This window comes from Ovis aries, chromosome 19, assembly GCF_016772045.2.
Source record: "Ovis aries strain OAR_USU_Benz2616 breed Rambouillet chromosome 19, ARS-UI_Ramb_v3.0, whole genome shotgun sequence".
NCBI classification, from domain to species: Eukaryota; Metazoa; Chordata; class Mammalia; order Artiodactyla; family Bovidae; genus Ovis; species Ovis aries.
In genome coordinates, this window is record NC_056072.1 from 57,680,660 (window position 1) to 57,700,814 (window position 20,155).

Consider the following 20,155-nt stretch of genomic DNA (forward strand, 5'->3'; position numbering starts at 1 on the left):
GCTTGGTGGATTGGCTGAATAAGAGGTAAAGAGTTAGTGGCTGAAATGAGGGGTGACTTCGTGGCTGAAGGAGTGGATCCACTACGGGTTCAGCGATCTGTGGCTGAAGATTGAGATAACAGTGGACTAACGGTTGACTGAATGGGTTTATAAATGACACAGGGAATGAGCGTATTCATGGCATGAGGACGTGGGTGAACTAATCACTAGAAAGTCCGGGTGTTAGGCATTAGGGACTTGGTGTATTAGTGGCTGAGGAAATTTGTGAATTCATGGCTGAGGGATTGACTGAATTAATGGCTAGGGAATGGGTGAATGGGAATGTGTGTATTAATGGAGGAATTGGTGTATCACAGGCTGTGGAAATGGCTCAGATAATCACTGAGGAACTGGCTGAGTTAATAGCTGCAGGATTGGTTGAATTAATGACGAAGGCACTGGCTGTATTAATGGCTGAGGGAATGGGGGAACTAGTCACTTAAGGAATCTCTATTAAAATGAAAGAACTGGCATGTTAGGGCTGATGAAACAGGTGGGATAATGGCCAAGGGATTGACTTAATGGCTGATGGAATGGGGGAATTCATGGCTGAGCGAATATGGGATTTACTGGCTGAAGAAATAGTTTAATGGCCAAGAGAATGTTGAAAATGTCTTGGATTGGCTGAATTAATGGGTGAGAGCTTGCACAGGAGAGACGTGAGTGTGCCTGATGGAATGAATGAAGTAATGGCTAAGGTAAACGGTGATTTAGTGATGGCAGGACTGGGTGAGCTGGGGGCTTATGACTGAGCTCAGCGGCAGAAAGAATGGGTGACTTAACAACTTAAGTAAAAAAACTTAAGTGGCTGAGATAATGGGAAACTAATAGTTGAGAGAACGGTTGAATTAATAGCTGATGGAAAGTTGGTATTAGGCCTGAGGGAACATGTGAATTAATAGCATGAGGAAATGGGTATTAATGGCTGAGGGGTTGGTTGGCTGAAGGAAAGCCTGAAATGCGGCTGAGGGGATGGTTGAATTCATGGATGTAGGGATGTGTGTCCTAATGACGGAGGGAATTCGTGTATCAAAGATTAAGGGAGGTCTCTTGTCTTCGGAGATGGCCCACCCTCTCTATGGAGTGTTTCTGCCAAAGTCACTCGCACTTTTCGAGATGGACCACACCCGGTCCATGGAATGTGTCACTAAATACATCTACTTCTTACTTGTCAGACAAAAAATAGGTTGAGGGAATGGCTGAATTTATAGCTGAAAGAATGGTTGAGATAATACCTGAGGGAATTGGTGAACGTGAGGTTATGAGGAAAATAATGGTGGAGCGGGTGGGTGAAATAATTCCTGAGGGATTGGGCATATTAGGCCTGGCAGAATGGTTGTATTACTGGCTGAAAGTACGGGTGAATGAATGGCTGAGGGAAGGGTGGATTAGTGGCTGGAGGAATGGGGGAATCAATGGCTTTGGGAATGTGTGATTTAGAGTGGAGGAAATGGGCAAGGATCTTTTTATATGGCCTGAGGACATGGCTCTATTGATGGGTGTGGGAACAGATTGATGGCTGAGGGAATGGGTGAATTAGGGCTGAGAGAATGCCTGAATTAATGGCTGATGAGTGGGTGAGTTAATGCATGCGGGTATGTGGTATTCTAGACTGAAGGAATTGGTGTATCAAAGACTGGGAATGACAGAAATAATGCCGAGGGACCGCTTGAATTAACGGCTGAGGGAGCGGTGGAAATAACAGCTGGAAGAACGGAAGAACTAATATCATGAGTGCAGGTCAGTCCCTCAGTCGTGTCTGACTCTCTGCGGCCCCATGGACTGCAGCACGCCAGGCCTCCCTGTCCATCACCAACTCCTGGAGTTCACCCAAACTCACGTCCATCGAGTCGGTGAGGCCATCCAGCCATCTCATCCTCGGTCGTCCCCTTCTCCTCCTGCCCCCAATCCCTCCCAGCATCAGAGTCTTTTCCAATGAGTCAACTCTTCTCATGAGGTGACCAAAGTATTGGAGTTTCAGCTTCAGCATCATTCCTTCCAATGAACACCCAGGACTGATCTCCTTCAGAATGGACTGGTTGGATCTCCTTGCAGTCCAAGGGACTCTCAAGAGTCTTCTCCAACACCACAGTTCAAAAGCATCAATTCTTCGGCACTCAGCTGCCGGGGTCCAGCCCTGGTGGATCCAGGGTAATTCGAAGTGGGGACGGCGTGGCGAGGAAAAACTTATTTATTTAGAAATATAAAAGAGAGATTAGGAAAGAATAGTGTAGTAGGAAAATTTAGTGGAGAAAAGATGCTGAATAACTTGGTTTACGTGGAAAACCAATAAAGTTCCAAGACAAGGAACTTGCACCGTCTATGTTAGGCCACCGGCGTCCTCTTGAATAGCGGGGAGTGCCCCGCCTTGGGCTCAGTCTTGTGTGGATCTTAGAAGCCGGGGCAAGTAAGTAGACATGGCGAGCCTCCATGCCCCAGATGGGAATTCAGCCAGAAAAGAGAGTAAAGAAGACACGGGGGAAACCAGTCTTTCCAGTGACTGGCCCATCCTCTATTGTTGGAAAGGCTTTTTATACCTTTTTTTTGTACATAGAGATCAATGGATAATATAAAATTATGTAGCATCAGCAGCCCTGACTCTTATCAAGACCAGGCTTTTCTCTCTGCATACCTAGTTGTATACACAAGTCTTAGGTGATTTACATCATCTTCTGGCCAGAAGGCCAATTAACATTTTATGGCCCTTTTGTGATAAGAGTTTGTCAACCAGAAGACTTATTTGCCCTAATAATGTTGTTCTTCCCAAAGTCTGGTGCCACGCTCAGAAAGCGCTAAGTAAAGTTACATTCTTACATAGCAAAGACACAACAATTTATAACAATGAAAAAAGTGCAGTGATTTATAACAAAGAGAAAGTTAATTAACTCAAAAGTCTAGTGTTGCTAACATCAAAACTACTATATTCCTATTTCTGCATCCCGTTTACATTGATTAATATCCTCCCAGGTGCCTAAAAGATAAAGGATATGGAGGCCTGGGGGCAAACATTAACTCAACAAACTCTTCACCAAACTAATTCTTAACTCTAAAAGGCTCTATATCTTTAAGGTGTTTTGAGCTTCATGCCTCTCACGGTTGGGGGCTGTAAACAACCCACAAATTGTAAAGTCCGGGCAGACCAGTCAGATTAGTTAGAAAGCCATCAAAGGGGTTAAGCCCGAGACATTCTTTTTATATGCAGGAGACTGTTAACTGGAGCTCCGAATTAACTCTTTCGGGGATAGCCCCCTGTTATGTCAGAAGAGTACAGTATAGCAGATAGGAAACAGACAGGTTTTGGTTTCGGGGGAGATGCTCAGACAGAGGACCCCTCGAGACCTGACTCGCCTTGCCCACCAGGCCTCTCCGCATGACCTTGTCATGGGTGGGATCTCCCGCGCTGGCTCCCAGCACTCAGCCTTCTTCACAGTCCAACTCTCACATCCATACATGCCCACTGGAAAAACCATAGCCTTGACTAGACAGACCTTTCTTGATAAAGTAATGTAGCTGCTTTTGAATATGCTATCTAGGTTGGCCATAACTTTCCTTCCAAGGAGTAAGCGTCTTTTAATTTCATGGCTGCAATCATCATCTGCCGTGATTTTGGAGCCCCAAAAAATAAAGTCTAACCCTTTATTTTCCTCACAGCCGTATGACATTAATTCACCAATTCCTTCAGCTGTTATTCCAACCATCCCCTCAGCCATTAATACAACCATTCTTTCATCCATTGATATATCCATTCCCTCATGCCATGGATTCTCACATTTCCCCATCACTAATATACCAAAGCCTTTGACTGTGTGGATCACAATAATCTATGGAAAATTCTGAAAGAGATGGGAATACCAGACCATCTAACCTGCCTCTTGAGAAACCTATATGCAGGTCAGGAACCAATAGTTAGAACTGGACGTGGAACAACAGACTGGTTCCAAATAGGAAAAGGAATACATCAAGGCTATATATTGTCACCGTGCTTATTTAACTTATATGCAGAGTACATCATGAGAAACGCTGGGCTGGAAGAAGCACAAGCTGGAATCAAGATTGCCGGGAGAAATATCAATAATCTCAGATATGCAGATATCACCACCCTTATGGCAGAAAGTGAAGAGGAACTAAAAAGCCTCTTGATGAAAGAGGAGAGCGAAAAAGTTGGCTTAAAGCTCAACATTCAGAAAACTAAGATCATGGCATCTGGTCCCAATACTCCATGGCAAATAGATGGGGAAACAGTGGAAACAGTGGCTGACTTTATTTTTGTGGGCTCCAAAATCACTGCAGATGGTGATTGCAGCCATGAAATTAAGAAGCTTATACTTGAAAGGAAAGTTATGACCAACCTAGACAGCATACTGAAAAGCAGAGACATTACTTTGTCAACAAAGGTCCGTCTAGTCAAGGCTATGGTTTTTCCAATGGTCATGTATGGATGTGAGAGTTGGACTATAAAGAAAGCTGAGTGCCAAAGAATTGATGCTTTTGAACTGTGGTGCTGGAGAAGACTCGAGAGTCCCTTGGACTGCAAGAAGATTGAACCAGTCCATCCTAAAGGAAATCAGTCCTGAGTATTCATTGGAAGGACTGATGCTGAAGCTGAAACTCCAATACTTTGGCCACCTGATGCAAAGAGCTGACTCATTTGCAAAGACCCTGATGCTAGGAAAGATTGAGGGCAGGAGGAAAAGGGGATGACAGAGGATAAGATGGTTGGATGGCTCACCAACTCAATGGACATGGGTTTGGGTGAACTCCGAGAGTTGGTGATGGACAGGGAGGCCTGGCGTGCTGCAGTTCATGGGGTCGCAAAGAGTTGGACATGACTGAGCAACTGAACTGAACTGATACAGGTAAATTCATGGCTGAGGGTATAAGTGAATGACTGAGGCAATGAGTGAATTAAAGGCTCAGGTATTAGCTGAGTTAATAACTGAGGAATTCCTGATTTAATAGCTGAGGGAATGGGTGAATTAATGGAGGCACTTGACTCCATTAATGACTGAGGAAATGGTGTATTGAAGGCTGAGGGAATGGCTGAATTAGGTGCTGATGCCTGGAAAATCCCATGGATGGAGGAGCCTGGTGGCCTGCAGACCATGGGGTCGCTAAGAGTCGGACACGACTGAGTGACTTCACTTTCACTTTTCACTTTCATGCATTGGAGAAGGAAATGGCAACCCACTCCAGTGTTCTTGCCTGGAGGATCCCAGGGACAGGAGAACCTGGTGGGCTGCCGTCTCTGGGGTTGCACAGAGTCGGACACGACTGAAGCGACTTAGCAGGAGCAGCAGAATGAGTGTATAGTGGCCGAAGGAATAGGTCCAGTAATTTTTGTGGGAAAAGGTGAATTAATGGCTGAGCAACTGGGTACACTTATCGCTAAGTGGATGCGTGTATTAAAGCTGGGGGAGTTGGTGTGTTAATGTTTGAAGGCATAGCGAGCTAATGGCTGACTGGGTGAATTCATGGCTCAGTTCCTGGCTGAGTTAGTAGCTGAAGGAATGCCTGATTTAATAGCTACGGAAAAGGGTGAGTTACTGGAGGCAGGATGGGTGAATTAGTGGCCATAGGAATTGTATATTAATGACTGAGGGAATATGGCGTATTCAAGGCTGAGGGAGTGGGTGAACTAATGGGTGTGGAATGGATTAATTAATGGCTGAGGGAGGGAAAAGGGAAAGTGAAGTCGCTCAGTCGTGTCCAACTCTTGGAGATCCCATGCACTGTAGCCTACCGGCTCCTCCGTCCATGGGATGTTCCGGGCAAAGGTACTGGAGTGGCGTGCCATTTCCTGCTCCAGAGGATCTTCCTGACCCAGGGATCGGACCCAGATCTAGCTGCATTGCAGTCAGACGCTTTATCCTCTGAGCCACTAGGGAACTGAGGGAGAGGCTGAACTAGTTCCGAAGAGAATCAGTAAATTGATGGCTGAGGATATGGGAGGACTAACCTCTGAGCGCATGGGTATGTTAGGCGTGAAAGAATTGGTGCATTAGTGACGGAGGCAGCGGGTGATAACGGCTGAGGGAAGAGTTGGATTAACAGCAGATAACGTGTGAAACAGGGGCTTCTCTGGTGGCTCAGATGGGAAAGCATCTGCCTGCAGCGTGGGAGACCCGGGTTCGGTCCCTGGGTCGGGACGATCCCCTGGAGAAGCGCATGGCAACCCACTCCAGTATTCTTGTCTGGAGAATCCCATGGACAGAGGAGCCTGGCGGGCTACACTTCACAGCGTCTCAAATGTCGACACGACTGAGTGAAACACTAGCTGAGGGACTGGCTGAATTACGGGCTCCGGGAATGGGTGATTTAATGTCTCAGTGGACAGGTGAATGAATATTTGAGGATATGGGGAAGTAATTCCTAAGGGAATCAGTGAATCAATGGCTGGGGAATGGATGAATGAGTAGCTGCGGGAACTGGTATGTTAGCAGCTGGAAGAATGGGTGAACGCATGTTTAAGAAAAGGCTGAATTTAGTGGTGGAGAGGACTCATGCATTAGTAGCAGAGGAAATTTGTCGGTTAAAGCTGAGAGAGTGCGTGAACTAGATGCAGGATCTATGGGTGTATTCGTGGATGAGAGAATGGGTATGTTAATGGATGAGACGATGGCTGCAGCAAACGGCCGAGGCAGAGGGTGAGCTGAGGGCTGAGTGGATGGGTGTAGTCGAATCTCAGGGAATGGGTGAGCTAACGCCTTAGGAGATGGGAGGATGGGGCTGACCGAGTGGGTAAACTAATGCCCGAGGGGATGGCTCCCTTAGTGGCTGAGGGGATCGGGGATTTAAAGGTTGAGGGGATGGGTGGAACCATGGCATGAGGTTATGGGTATATTAATGGAGTGAGTGGATGGATGAATTCCTGGTGAACGAATGGTACATGGTATGGGTGAGTGAATGACCGAGGGGATAGGTGATCAGTAGCTACAAGATGGGTTAATTAATGGCTGAGGAAATCGGTGAATTAATAGCTGAGCAATTTGTGTATTGGGGCTGAGACAACGGGTGTATTAATGGCTGAGGGTATAGGTGTGATAATGCTATGAGGGACTTGAATTAATGCTAAGGGAATGTTTGAAACCGTGGCTGAATGAATGGCTGAGGGAATGCCTGAATTAATGGCTGAGGGAATGGCTGAGTTAACACAAGGGAAGACTGAAGGACTAGGTGTGTTAAGGGAATAAGGGGATGAGAGTATTAGTGACCGAGGGAGTGTGTGTGTTAAGGGCAGAGAAATTGGCTGTATTAGTGGTTTAGGGAATGGGTAACTTTATTTTGACTGAGGGGGTAGGGGGGTATTAATGGAAGCGTATGATGAGTGTGGTGCATTAAAGCTTTGTGGGGTTCTGGGCGTGCCCATTCCTATGCCCCAGCCCCCGATATGTGCCCCCAACCTCTGATGCATACCCACCCTCCACAGATGAGCAGGAGACCACAGGTGCCATCAGCTACACGGTGGAGCTGAAACGCTATGGGGGCCCCCTGGGCATCACCATCTCAGGCACAGAGGAGCCTTTCGATCCCATCGTCATCTCGGGCCTCACCAAGCGTGGCCTGGCTGAGAGGTGAGCCAGGGCTCTGTGGGCACACACGGGTGAGCCAGGGACCCCATAGGGCAGGAGCTGAGCTTTGGGGTCAGTCAAAACTGGCTCTTAGCTTTGTTCCAGTATTGATGGTCTGGGGCCTGTCCTATCCCTCTCTGAACCTCAGTTCCTTAGATGGGGGCTAGCCCCTGGCAGCCATCCCGATTTCAGGTAAGTGCTGGATAAATCCCTCCCAGGCAGCTCAGTGGGTAAAGAATCTGCCTGCAATCTAGGAGACGCAGGATGCCATCCAACCGTCTCACCCTCTGTCGTCCCCTTCTCCTCCTGCCCTCAGTCTTTCCCAGCATCAGGGTCTTTTCAGATGAGTCAGCTCTTCGCATCAGGTGACCAAAGTATTGGAGTTTCAGCTTCAGCATCAGTCCTTCCAATGAATATTCAGGACTGATTTCCTTTAGGATGGACAAGTTGAATCTCCTTGCAGTCCAAGGGATTCTCAAGAGTCTTCTCCAACACCACAGTTCAAAAGCATCAATTCTCCAGTGCTCAGCTTGAAAAGACCACATTAGTAATTGGTAGCTAGTTTCTTGCCTGGAGAATCCAATGGACGGAGGAGCTTGGTGGGCTACAGTCCACAGGTCACAAAGAGTCGGACACGACTGAGCGACTTTTCACTTTCACTTCACAAGTGGCCTTGCAAACATCCTCAGAATTCATGCTGAACACTGGTTCTAGAACCTAACTTTGGAGTTGAGCTGGAACAATCCCCTCCCAGATGAAAGACTCGACTCCTCTATTAACACGATCACACTGGCTTTTTTTTTTTTTAAATCCCCCACAGGTGGGTTTACCTGGGGTCATCCAGGCTTGTGCTTTGGGTTTCCTGAGTTCCCGGAGGGCAGGCCCCCCCCACTTCAAGTCCCTAACTCCCGTCCTCTACCCTGTGCCCCCTCCCCAGGACTGGCGCCATCCACGTCGGGGACCGTATCCTGGCCATCAACAGCGTTAGCCTCAAGGGCCGGCCACTGAGCGAGGCCATCCACCTCCTGCAGGTGGCTGGCGAGACCGTCACCCTGAAGATCAAGAAGCAGCTAGACCGTGAGCCTCACCCCGCACCCTGGGGGCCGTCCAGCCCACCTAGGGAGAGAGATCCCTGGGGCACTGTGGCCCGCTTCAAGGGCCCAGCCTCATAAGATGGCTGCTCACCCCGTGGAGGTGGGAGGGTCCCGGGGACAATGAGGAGCCGAGGCTTGGAGTGATGCGCCCGAAGTCACACAGCCACTGTGCAGCTCTGTGGGCCTGAGCCATGCTCTTCATCACCTCCCGCCTCGGCCTCCTGCCTCTTAAGGAGCCTGCTTGTTTTCCCTTGCGGCTGTCACTTATACATCCCTCAGTTTCCCCTGTGTTTATCCCCCATGCTTTGGTAGGGAGTGGACACGAGTCCAGACTTTGGGGCTCTCCTTTGAATCTGGGCTCCACTGTTGCCCAACATGTGACCTTGGGTGTGTGGTGCAGCTTTCCCAAAGCCTCACTGTTCCCATCTGTGAAATGGGTGTGCCCACCAGCCTGCCTCCCACCTCACATGTCCACTTGGTCACCCAGGGGCCTGTGATTCCCCAAACCAGGCCGAAGCAGGGAAACAGACGGACATCTCTGTCTCCAAGGTCGGAAGCCAGTGGCGGTGACACCCGCTCTTCCTCCCAGGCCCCCTCGCACCCCGCAAGTCGGGCAGCCTCAGCGAAGCCAGTGACGCGGATGAAGACCCGCCAGAGGCGCTGAAAGGTGGTCTGCTGGCAGCCCGATCCTCGCCCACCGTGCCCAGCGTGGACAGCGCTGTGGAGTCCTGGGGCAGCTCGGCCACAGAGGGTGGCTTTGGGGGCCCAGGTAACGCCTCGGGCCCCTGGACAAGCATGGTACTGTCTCTGGGCCTTTGCAGGGCCGTGCCCTCCCCCTGCCCCGCCTCCTTGCTCCTCTGCTGGCTCCATCCCTTAGGGACACTTCCTCATGGCAGAGCTGATCGGGCCCGGTCAGCCATTCTGACGACCCCTCACCCTCAGAGCGGGGACCGCAGGCCTTCTTGGACTTTGATTGGCATCCGTGGCACAAAGCTGCCCATTCAGATCTCCCCCATGAGGCTTGAGACTAAGGGGTCTGGCTTCTGCCTCCTCCCTTCCCAGCCCAGTGGCTGGCACGTAGTGTTCAGTGCTGATTGTATCCCATCAAAGACAGGAAGGCAGAAAGCCCCCTGCTATCCCTCCTATGAGACCCACTTGGGAGGCCACCCCCCAGGACACGTGCCCCCCTGCCCAATGCAGGTGGAGACCCATGGGCGGCCTTGGGGGATGTCTGAATCTTGTGATCTCTCTGACCCAGAACTGCAGGGGACTCCCCAAGGCCCAGCTCAGGGAGAAGTGGGGTGAGGCCTCGAGGTAGTCTCAGGGGCCCTTGGCCCTGGTCACCCCTCACTGCGTGTCTGCCCACTTTGTTTGAACTTCCCCATCTGCAGCCCTGGGTCAGCGTCACCCCACAGGGCAGGACCTTCAGGGCAGGGGGAAGGGGATGGTCAAGAGTGGACCCCTTCTCAGGCAGGGCTTGGCCACGCTGAGCCCCATGGAGCTGGGACAGGGTCCTGGAGGTCTGGCATTCACTCTGCTGATGGTCACGGGGTTCTAGGGTAGGGGCCTGGGTGGTCCAGCAAGCCCAGAGGAGGCAAAGACCTCTCCCAGGCCACCCCGCTAGGCTGCAGGTGGGGCAGGAAGGAGGGCCAGCGGGGCACACGGAGAGGATGTTCGACGCCCTCTCTCTCCCCCCGGCCAGGTTCCTACACTCCACAGGTGGCAGCTCGGGCCGTGACCCCTCAGGAGTGGCGGTCCAGCCGGCTGAGAAGCAGTCCCCCCCTGACCGAGCCCCGGAGGACGAGCTATACCCCAGGCCCTGCCAATGAGAGCTTCCCTGAGGAGGAGGAGGAGGAGGAGGACTGGGAGCCACCCACTAGGTCTGTGGGGGGTGGGGGGCACCCCAGGGGAGGAGGCAGGCTTGGCCTCTTGGCTGGGATGGGCTTAGGGAGCTGGTCCCTGTGCCTGGGCGGTGGGTGTGATGGATGAGTCTCGTGTGGCCCCCAGGAGAGGCACCTCCTGGGAGAGGAGAGCAAGCGTGGAGCAGAGCTGTCTGCATTACAGGAGGCCCAGGTGGGGGGCAGGGAGGCAGCCTGGTTGACTCCCCCACCCCACTCCGTGTCTGGCTATCCGCTCTTCTCAGAACCTGAGACGTTGAATCCGGACCCTCCTGACTTGGCCCAGATGGCAGTGGCCCCCTGGGGTGGCTGTGGTCACGAGCGCAGCCCTGGGCCATGGGTGTGATGGTGTTTGTGGCAGTGTCTTCGGGGGAATTCAGCTGCCCACTGCTCCTGTGAGGAGCGATCCCAGGGAGTCCCAGCTGCCCTCTTCCCACCTCCGTGGGAAGTGCTTTCGACCCGGCCGTGCCTGCTGCCGAGAGTGCCGTCCCCTCCCCTTTCTGGGCCGACGCCTGCTCATCCATCAGACCAGGCTCAAGGTCCCCTCCCCGCGGCAGGCTTCCCTGAGTCTCATAAGGAAGAGGCCTGTGTCCCTCTGCTGAAACCCATGGCCGTGCACATGAGCATGCTGGTGGCTCTGGCCGCCTTGGGTCTCCCTGTTAATGACCTGGCTGTCGAGTCTTCTACCGCTAACTGGCACCGCTAACTCAGCCTGGCACCCAGTAGCTTCATGCACACAAGCCGTGAGATCAGGGCCCTCACCTTAGTCCCCTCCATGGCCCTGCACCCAGGAGAGGGCCTGGCTCAGCGCGTCTGTAGCATGGACCTGCACCCAGGAGAGGGCCTGGCTCAGCGCGTCTGTAGAATGGACTTGAACGCAGCGCACGGCCTTCAGTCTCCGTCTTCTCATCTCTGAAATGGGAAGGCAAGGGGGCCGCCCCTTTTGTATCATCGTCCTGGCGGCTCCCCAGGAGATGAAAGCCTGGGTGCCTTCCGGAGAGAGAGAGAGTGCTTTGCACATCACGGCACACTTGATAACGGCTGGGGCTGTGTCGATAGTGAAGGGCGTTGCAGGCAGTGAAGCAGGAAACTGTGGCTTGTTGAGTTCTGATGGGGCCCGAGTCTAGAGCCGAGAAGGGGCCCGACCTCCTGTGATAGAAATCACGGGGGCGGCCCTTTCCCCAGCCCAGACCCTCCATCCTCATCCGTCCGTGTCCACGCCGGCTCCAGCTGCGTCTGTCACTGTCCTGTGACGCCTTGTGTCTGGGCGGGGAGGGGAGGCCAGGGGCTGTCCTCCAGGGCTGCACCATGGATCTCCTCTCTTGTCTGTCTCTCTGTCCGTCTGTCTGTCCGTCTGTCTCTCTCCCCAGGCGTCCTGTGTCACCGCTCTCCGCCCCGTCTCATCTGCCCCCGTTCTAGCCGCTCACCGCCAGTCCCGGTGGCCCCTCACTGCGTCTCCCCCCCATTCTGTGTCACCAGCCACTGCCCTGGGGCCCCAGCACTGCCGCCGAGGACACCTGCCTTCCAGCCCGCCCGCCTGCCCACCCTCTGGCCCCCCCTGAGCCCAGCGCAGGGTCCCCAGGGCCTGGAAGACGCCTCAGACCCCTGCCCGCCCGCCCGCCCCTGGGAGTTGACGCTCTCTGGTTCCTACGTTGCAGCCCAGCCCCTGGCCCCGGCCGCGAGGAGGGCTTCTGGCGCACGTTCGGGGAGGCCCTCGAAGACCTGGAGTCGTGCGGTCAGTCGGAGCTGCTGAGGGAGCTGGAGGTGCGTGTGCCCGTGGGAGGCAGCACGGTGGTGGCACTGTGCTCCCGTGCAGTGTGTGTGAATGCACGCACTGGCCGCCTCCGGGGGAAGGCGCTGCACACACGCACGATGGGCACATGTGCGACCGGGCATGTGCAGCTGCGAGCATGCTTGGAGCATGTGTGTGCACACGTGTAAGCATGCTCAGGCATGCGCAGTGCAGCATGTTGTCGCAGCGCGTGTCCGGGTGTGCGCACGTCGATGCAGAAGGGCAGTTGTGTGTGTGTGTGTGTGTGTGTGTGTGTGCAGTACAGTGGTGTGACATGGCTGTGAGCCTGCCCAGGGGAAGCTTCTGGATGTCAGCATCGGGAACAGCAGGCAGTGCGGGGCTGGGAGGTGAGCGTGGCTGCAGTGAGGTCTGCGTCCCCCATGCTGGGGCAGGCTGCCGGGGAGGCGCAGGCGGGGTCCTCACGGGTCGCTCCTGGAGCGCCTGCCCGCTCCGAGATCAGTGATCTGCACTCTGTGTCTGTGCTTCGTGCCGTGCTTTGCTCCTTGGATTTTTGATTGAGCTTTTTTTCGCTGTTAGTCTTGCCAGATGCTTGGCTCCTCAGTCCAGTTTCAGGTCTATGCATTCTCGCTCACGCTCCACTGGTGTTTCGTCTAACCCTTTTGTGCATTTTGCTTCCATATCCCCTTCCTTCTACTCTGCTTGTGTTTTAAGTCCTGATACTTTTCCTGGTTTCTCAACTCCTTAATTTTCAGTCTTTCTTGCTTCCTGACATTTAAAGATACAGATTTACCTGTAAGCCCTTGCTTGACTGCATCCCATAAACTTTAAGTTTGTGGTACTTTTATGGTCTATTCAATTCCTAATATTTAAAAAAATTCCATTGTGATTTCTACTGAAGCCCTTTAATTACACTTCTAGAAGCGGGGTGTTTGGTTTTGGAACTGCATATGTTTGGTTTCATTTTTTGACGCCAACGTTAAAACCTGTTCACACTGGGTTGTGAAAGTACATTCAGTTTGATCCTAACTCTTGGGAGTTTTTGTAAGACTTCTTTCTTGGTGGCCAAGGATGTGATCAGCTTTAGTAACTGTTTCGGATACGCTTGCCAAACTTTGCTGATGGCAGACAGAGCGGGAAGCGTCTGAGTGGAGGGCTGTGTCCCCTCAGGCATCCATCATGACAGGCACCGTGCAGAGCGTGGCCCCGGAGGGCAGGCCCGGCCACGGGCCCTGGAGGAGGAGCCGGGAGCTACGAGCCTCCCCCGAAGAGACGCAGGAGCTGCTGCTGCCAACGCCTGTGGAGATGCACAAGGTGGGTGCTGGGGCTCGGGGTGCGTGGGAGGCCAGGGCACATGTCCTGATGCGGCCCAGGTGGACCCCACTCCTCTCCAGGCTTCATTCTCCTCCACCAGTAACACACAAGATTAGGTAGAAGGGAGAGTTTTCCCAAACCCCTGCCATTTGGGTGCACACACACACACACACACACATACTTGTGATGCTTTTCTTTAAGTGGACTCACTTTTATCCCACTTAAGTGATTGTGTGTGTGAGTATTTACAATATGTAAGCTTGTCGCGTGTGTGTATATATATGTGTGGCAGTGGTGGTTTAATCGCTCAGTCGAGTCCAACTCTGTATGACCCCATGGACTGTAGCCCGCCAGGCTCCTCTGTCCGTGGCATTCTCCAGGCAAGAATACTGGAGTGGGTTGCCACTTCCTATTCCAGGGGATCTTCCCGACCCAGGGATCGAAACAGCGTCTCTTGCGTCTCCTGCATTGGCAGGCAGATTCATTACCACTAGCGCCACCAGGGAAGCCCATATCTGTGTATGCGTGCATGTATATCACTACTTAAAGGAAAGGCCAGCATTTCTGTCGACTAGGCTACAGTCTAGGAAAATAAAATACGCAGGAGGAAAGAGACCTCTCGCCCCATAATCGCCTTCAGAGGGTTCTGAGCTCTTTGGTGGGCAGGGCAATGGGAAGTGTCAGAGGCTGGGAGCGCACATGGCACCCTGTGGAGATGCTGTTCTGGTGTGGAAGTGGGAAGACTGGAAAGGAGTGTAAGGGAACTCTGTTCCTGTGGCTTCCGCGGTGACTGAGTGCTGCACACTGAGGGGCCCCAGAGGTTTGGGGGGGCATCCAGGTGGGCGGGGGCTGAGTCCGAGAGGCATCTGATGCCCGCCCAAGGGACTTGGGCACCTGTGGGATGCTGGAGGAAGGTCAGGGCTCCAGAGGCCCCCTCCGGCTCCCAGGTGACGCTGCACAAGGACCCCGTGCGGAGTGACTTCGGTTTCAGCGTCTCCGACGGCCTCCTGGAAAAGGGCGTCTACGTCCACAGCGTGCGCCCTGATGGGCCAGCCCAGCGAGGGGGTCTCCGGCCCTTTGACCGGGTTCTCCAGGTAACGCCGGGGTCGGGGTACCTTTGATGGAGTGGTCTTCCCTAGCCCCAGGGTGGGGGAAAGCCCAGCGTCTACCCTGGCTGAGTGGCCTTGGGCAGGTGGCTTCCCGTCTCTGAGAGCCAGCTGCTTCATCTGAGAGAAGGGGCTGACCGCACAGTTATATCAGTGAGGTTAGGCTAAGTTATGCTGCGGTAACAAGCCCACATCCCAGTGGTTTTTAAGTACTGCTTGCCTGAATTATTTCTATTTTAGTTTTGGCTGTGCTCGCTGTTGGTGGCTGTGCTCAGGCTTTCCCTAGTGGGGGCGCATGGACTTCTCACTGCCGTGGCTTCTCTCGTTGCAGAGCCCAGGCTGTAGGATATGCTGGTGGCTTCAGTAGCCGGAGCACGCAGGCTCAGTAGCCGGAGCACGCTGGCTTAGTTGCCCTGTGGCATGTGGGATCTTCCTGGACCGGGGATTGAACCCAGGTCCCCTGCATCACCGGGCAGATTCTTAGCCACTGGACCAACAGAGAAGTCACCAGATCTCAGTGATTTAATGCACGTGGACATTTACTTGTCACATCTCCTATACGTCCACTGCGGGTCTTATTCCACCTGGGCTCGGGGAGGGTCCACCCTCTAGGAAGTGCCCCAGACTCCATGGCAACTAAGTCATGCGATCTCACAGCAAGGGAGTCTGGGAAATGTGAGTGGGCACCCCCTTGCTCATGCCCCTGCTGGGCAGGAGGCTCAGCGTGTGGTCTGCTTGTGATGTTAACAAACAGAGAGAAGGTGCAGGTGTTGGAGGGTGAAGGGTGCGTGGAAGGGTTAAGAGAGTTACATGGGAGTGCCCGCCTCTGTGTCAGTGTGCAGAATGACACGTGTCCGGGCCGGGCAGGGTCTGTGTGTTGGGAAGTCCTCACCCGCTTGAGCCCAGGCTGAGTGGGCGCCGTCTGCCCCGTGGGTGTGCTTGTGCAGGTCAACCACGTCCGCACGCGGGACCTTGACTGCTGCCTGGCCGTGCCGCTCCTGGCCGACGCGGGCGATGTCGTGGAGCTGATCATCAGCCGCAACCCGCTGGCCCAGACCAGCCGGTCCCCGCGAGCGCCCGGCCCCAGCGGCCCACGGATGCTCTGAAGTCGGCCCGTGATCTGGACAACCAGGAAGATCCTGGCTCCACGCCTGCAGCCAGACTGGAGAAGTGGCCACCCACTCGTCCGTCTGTCACCGGGTAGGCTCGGATCGGACTTTGTCCTCCAGATCTGTGGAGGCAGGGGTCTGGGCCTGTTCCAGTGACATTGAGGTCTTTCTCCAACTGGGCCTCTGAGATGTGCCAGGGTGGGGCGGGGCACCCAATAGAAGTGAAGGCAGGTCGCTCAGCCAAGAGTAAAGGGGCTACTCCAGGTCCCTGCAGGGCCCCTGGGAAGAGCATCCAGTGTGGGCACAGCTCAGCGCCACGCAGGGAGCGATCGCCCAGCAGAGCTGTGGAGCCGAGTGACTTCAGGGCAGGAGTGAACTCCCTGTCTCAGGAGGTGAGCAAGAGGAGCCGATCCCAGCTGCGTGGTCACAGGCAGGGATGTGCAGCTTCTCAGGGATGGTTAGTTTCCCCTCAGGGGAGCATGATCTGGACGGCCTCCCGGCAGGAAAGACGGAAGGGGCCAACCCCGTTCTCTCCAGAATCTGGGTCCAGGGCTCACCGGCACATCCTCCCATGCCGCACTTAGCAGACTTGGAGCCGGGGCATCTCGAATCCCAGGCCCTCTGAGCAGTTCTTCCATTTCTGAGACTCTGGTCGAAGCCTCTGCGACTTGGAATCGCATTTCTGGGCCTGCTGGGTGAGCTTTCACAAAGCAGGCTTCAGGCTGTCCGTCTCTCCCGCTGCTTTCATCGGGCACATGGCCATTGCTCCGTACGAGTGCACCCTTCTTGGCCCAGGCCCCTCAGGGCAGGAGGGAGTCGTTTTCGGACCGAAGACCCAGGGGTGTTCCCTTCACCTGCTGTGACTGTGAAGATGGGGAAACTTGGAAGCAGGATGCATGTGAGGGGATCCAGCTCTTCACCAAGTCAGCGGAGGAGGGGACAGAAGCAGATGGAGAGACTGGAGGGGTGGGGGGAGACAGGCTATTCCTCCTCACTCCTGGGGGCGACAGTGTCCAAAAGGGGTCGTGGAGGGAAGTTGATTCTTGCTTGAAAATTTGGAAGCACCAGCATCGCTTAAAATGGTTTTCCTCATGTTCTGCTACCTTTGGGTTTGGAGAAGGGCCTGGGACATCTACCTGGTCAGGGCTGGGGCCCCCACCCCACCCCGGGGATGGAGGTGGTCAAAAAGCATTCAGCCAGTTCTCCGGCCGGGCTTGGACCCTGCCCAGCTCTTAACAGGGTCCCAGGAAAACAGAGGCGCCACCCTCCCGCACCTTCCACCTTGCACCCCTGTGTCCCCAGAATAATGCTCTTCCCCTCAAGGGGCTTGGTGAGGACCCCAGAGCTGTGTTGTTTGCACGCTGGGTCACTGCGCGTTGCCATGTGCCCTATCCAGGCTGACCCCTCTGCACGATTAGGGCGGGGATGGTCTCAGAGCCAGCTCTGCCTGCTGGAGGAAGACGCGCCCTGAACCTGGCCAGCACCCCCATCCTTGGGCCGAGGCCTCCGCCACTCCCCCAGACGTCTGTAGCTGGGCCCCGCAGGTGAGCCTCCTGGCTGCGGCCGGCCTTCTCATATGCAATATTCCTCTGTCTTCTCACGGGGACTGGTCACCCCAGAATCGACGTTTCCTGACACCCGTCTCCCGGCGAGCGTCCTGCCTGCCTATGCATTTTCAGTACAGCCCCCCGCGACGTGCCCCTCCCACCCCCTAAAAGCTGTATTTTTCTCTGGCTGAGATTAGAGCGTATTCCTTGTAAAGTATTTTTCTACAAGGGGTTTTCTTAGGGCTCTCGGGAAGCACAACGTGACAAGCGGCGCCAAATTGTAAAGGCCATTTGGGGTCTGTCTGGGGACACGTGTACAGACCTCTCCCCCGCAAGTTGCAATGACTTGGGGGTTGGGTGGGAGATTGCTGTTGGGGTGAGTTTTTAAAAAAATAAAACTATTTACAACCACCTGGATTAGGGTGTCTGCTTTAAAAAAATAAATCATTCGCTTGCGATACCTCTCCCAATTACTGATGATGTTTTTCACAACACGAGGGAAAGTAATTGTTAAAATTTTTATGGAACCACAAAAGACCCAGAATTGCAGAAAGAAATCCCAAAGAGAAAGAACGTACAAGGCATAAGCCTCCCAAACTTTACACAGCACTGCAAAGCTACGGTCATCAAAGCAGCGTGCCCCTGTTGTAGAATGGACATATAGATCCATAGAAGGGAATACAGGGCTCACAGATAAACCCACAAGCATCTCATCAATTAATCTTCGACAAAGGAGACAAAAATATACAGGAAAAGATACTGTAATCCCGATACTTTTACACACTAAAGTTGTTATGGGCAACACCTATGAGTAGCCTTTCTTTACACCTCCTGTCCTTACTGGGGGAGCTAGAGCCTTAGGGGATGTGTTCTTCATGAAGAATGCGCCTGAGCAAAGAACTACAGGCCTGCGTCTCACCACTTAGGCCCCCTTAAGATTCAACCTGAGACAAAAAAAACATCCCAAGCCTTGAAAAAATGGCCTCCTCAGTGGCCGGTGATTCACAGAAGGGGTAACTTGGAGCGGGAAGGCTGAGGTGGGGACCTTACACCAGGGCAAGCAGAGGCTACATGAGGTTTTTTAAACTCCTGGCCAGAAGGCCCGCCGTCGCTCAGGGGTACCAGGCTTGCTTTAGCTGTAGGACAGTCTACCTAGATCTGGAGACTGCGGTCGTATCGGGAGCAAAACAGATGTGTTCCAGGAGCAAAGTGGGGCTCGGTTACAAGCCCATGCACGCCAGGCCTCTCAGCCCCAGAGCAGTTCAGCCATGGGACCCAAGCTGGCTCAGGCTCCAGGGACGTAATACCAAGCAGCCCAAGACAAGGAGGACAGAGCATTCTGCAAGGCCTTTCCTTTTATTGCTTTTTTTTCCAGTTCCATTTTTACGACATGTTGGAGTATAGTTGATTTACGCTGTGGTTTGTTTTCGATGTACAGCAGCTGGACTCGACGTATTGGCTCAGTTCAGTCACTCAGTTGTGTCCTGCTCTTTGCAACCCCATGGACTGCAGCATGCCAGGCCTCCCGGTCCATCACTGTCTCCTGGAGTTCACTCAAACTCACATCCATCGAGTCGGTGATGCCATCCAGCCATCTCATCCTCTTTCGTCCCCTTCTCCTCCCGCCTTCAGTCTTTCCCAGCATCAGGGTCTTTTCCATTGAGTCAGTTCTTTGCATCAGGTGGCCAAAGGATTGGAGTTTCAGCTTCAGCATCAGTCCTTCCAGTGAATATTCAGGACTGATTTGCTTTAGGATGGACTGGTTTGCTCTCCTTGATTTATACATAGAGCATATCTCTTCACTTTCGGATTCTTTTGCTGTTGAGAATTCCAGAAGTTTGAGGCGCGTTCCATGTGCTGAATCTCAGGCCCTTCTGTATTATCTGTTACACACACATGTATTTCTATGTATATTAATCCAGGCCTCCTCAATCTCAGGCCCTTCTATATTATCTGTTACACACACACACGCACACATATATATTTCTGTGCATGTCAATCCAGGCCTCCTCCCTTGCCGCCCCACCGTCTCCTCCGCTTCTGTAAGCCTACTCCTCTGGCTGAAGCCTCTGAGCCACTCTGTCGTTTGCAAAGCCGGTCTCTTCCGTCTATGCCCCAAACCCATCCGCGTGTGATAGCGAGTCTTCCTGGGTCTCCTCTGTGTAAAGTAGCTCAGTTGGCGGAGGGTCTCCGTGGGTGCACCTGTGTTCCTGCCAGTGGCGCATCTCATCCCTTTTTCTGGCTCACAGTCCGTCGTCTATTTCTAGCACAGCTTCCTTTTCCACTCGTTTCCGGGTGGACAGTTTGCTGGTTGCTGTGCGTGGGCGCAGGGAAACGGTGCCGCCATGGAGGTTGGGGTGCGTTCTTTTCCAGTTGGAGCTTTCTCTGGACATACATCCAGGAGAGAAAATGGCAGATCAGGGGCCTGTTCTGCTGTAAGCGTGATGTCAGAGAGCGTTTTACAGTGGCTCTTAGCAATGTTCATTCCCAACAACAGTGTAGGTGGGCTCCTTTCCTCCTTGGTCGCTCCAGCAGTTACTGTTTGTAGACTTAATGAATGGACCTCCTGCTTGGAGGAGTGACCCCTCTTTTGTAGGTTTGCTTGGCATTTTCCTAAATGTTAGGGATCTTGAGCATCTTGGGGGTATGGATTATTTACTTATTTCTCTGTCTATCATCAGTGTGAGAATATTTACCTCTTCAAATTGACTTCCTGAAAGTCAGCTGAGA

At 53.4% G+C, this 20,155-nt stretch overlaps 1 protein-coding gene across 4 annotated transcripts in view; it reads left to right on the plus strand.

Moving 5' to 3' along the window:
* The window catches only part of GRIP2 (glutamate receptor interacting protein 2), a 44,312-nt gene extending 26,470 nt beyond the window's left edge, over window positions 1–17,842 (plus strand). For 3 of the 4 annotated variants that reach the window (XM_027957813.2, XM_042236435.1, XM_042236436.1), the window contains 8 exons: window positions 7,466–7,610; window positions 8,545–8,684; window positions 9,291–9,470; window positions 10,404–10,581; window positions 12,258–12,363; window positions 13,520–13,663; window positions 14,611–14,757; window positions 15,717–17,842. In XM_027957813.2, coding sequence (XP_027813614.2) covers window positions 7,466–7,610; window positions 8,545–8,684; window positions 9,291–9,470; window positions 10,404–10,581; window positions 12,258–12,363; window positions 13,520–13,663; window positions 14,611–14,757; window positions 15,717–15,875 — 1,199 coding nt within the window. In that variant the 3' untranslated portion in view covers window positions 15,876–17,842. Of the gene's footprint in view, window positions 1–7,465; window positions 7,611–8,544; window positions 8,685–9,290; window positions 9,471–10,403; window positions 10,582–11,969; window positions 12,231–12,257; window positions 12,364–13,519; window positions 13,664–14,610; window positions 14,758–15,716 lie in introns of those variants that run through there. The other variant, XM_042236437.2, reaches the window with a different exon arrangement.
* The last annotated feature ends 2,313 nt before the right edge of the window (window positions 17,843–20,155 follow it).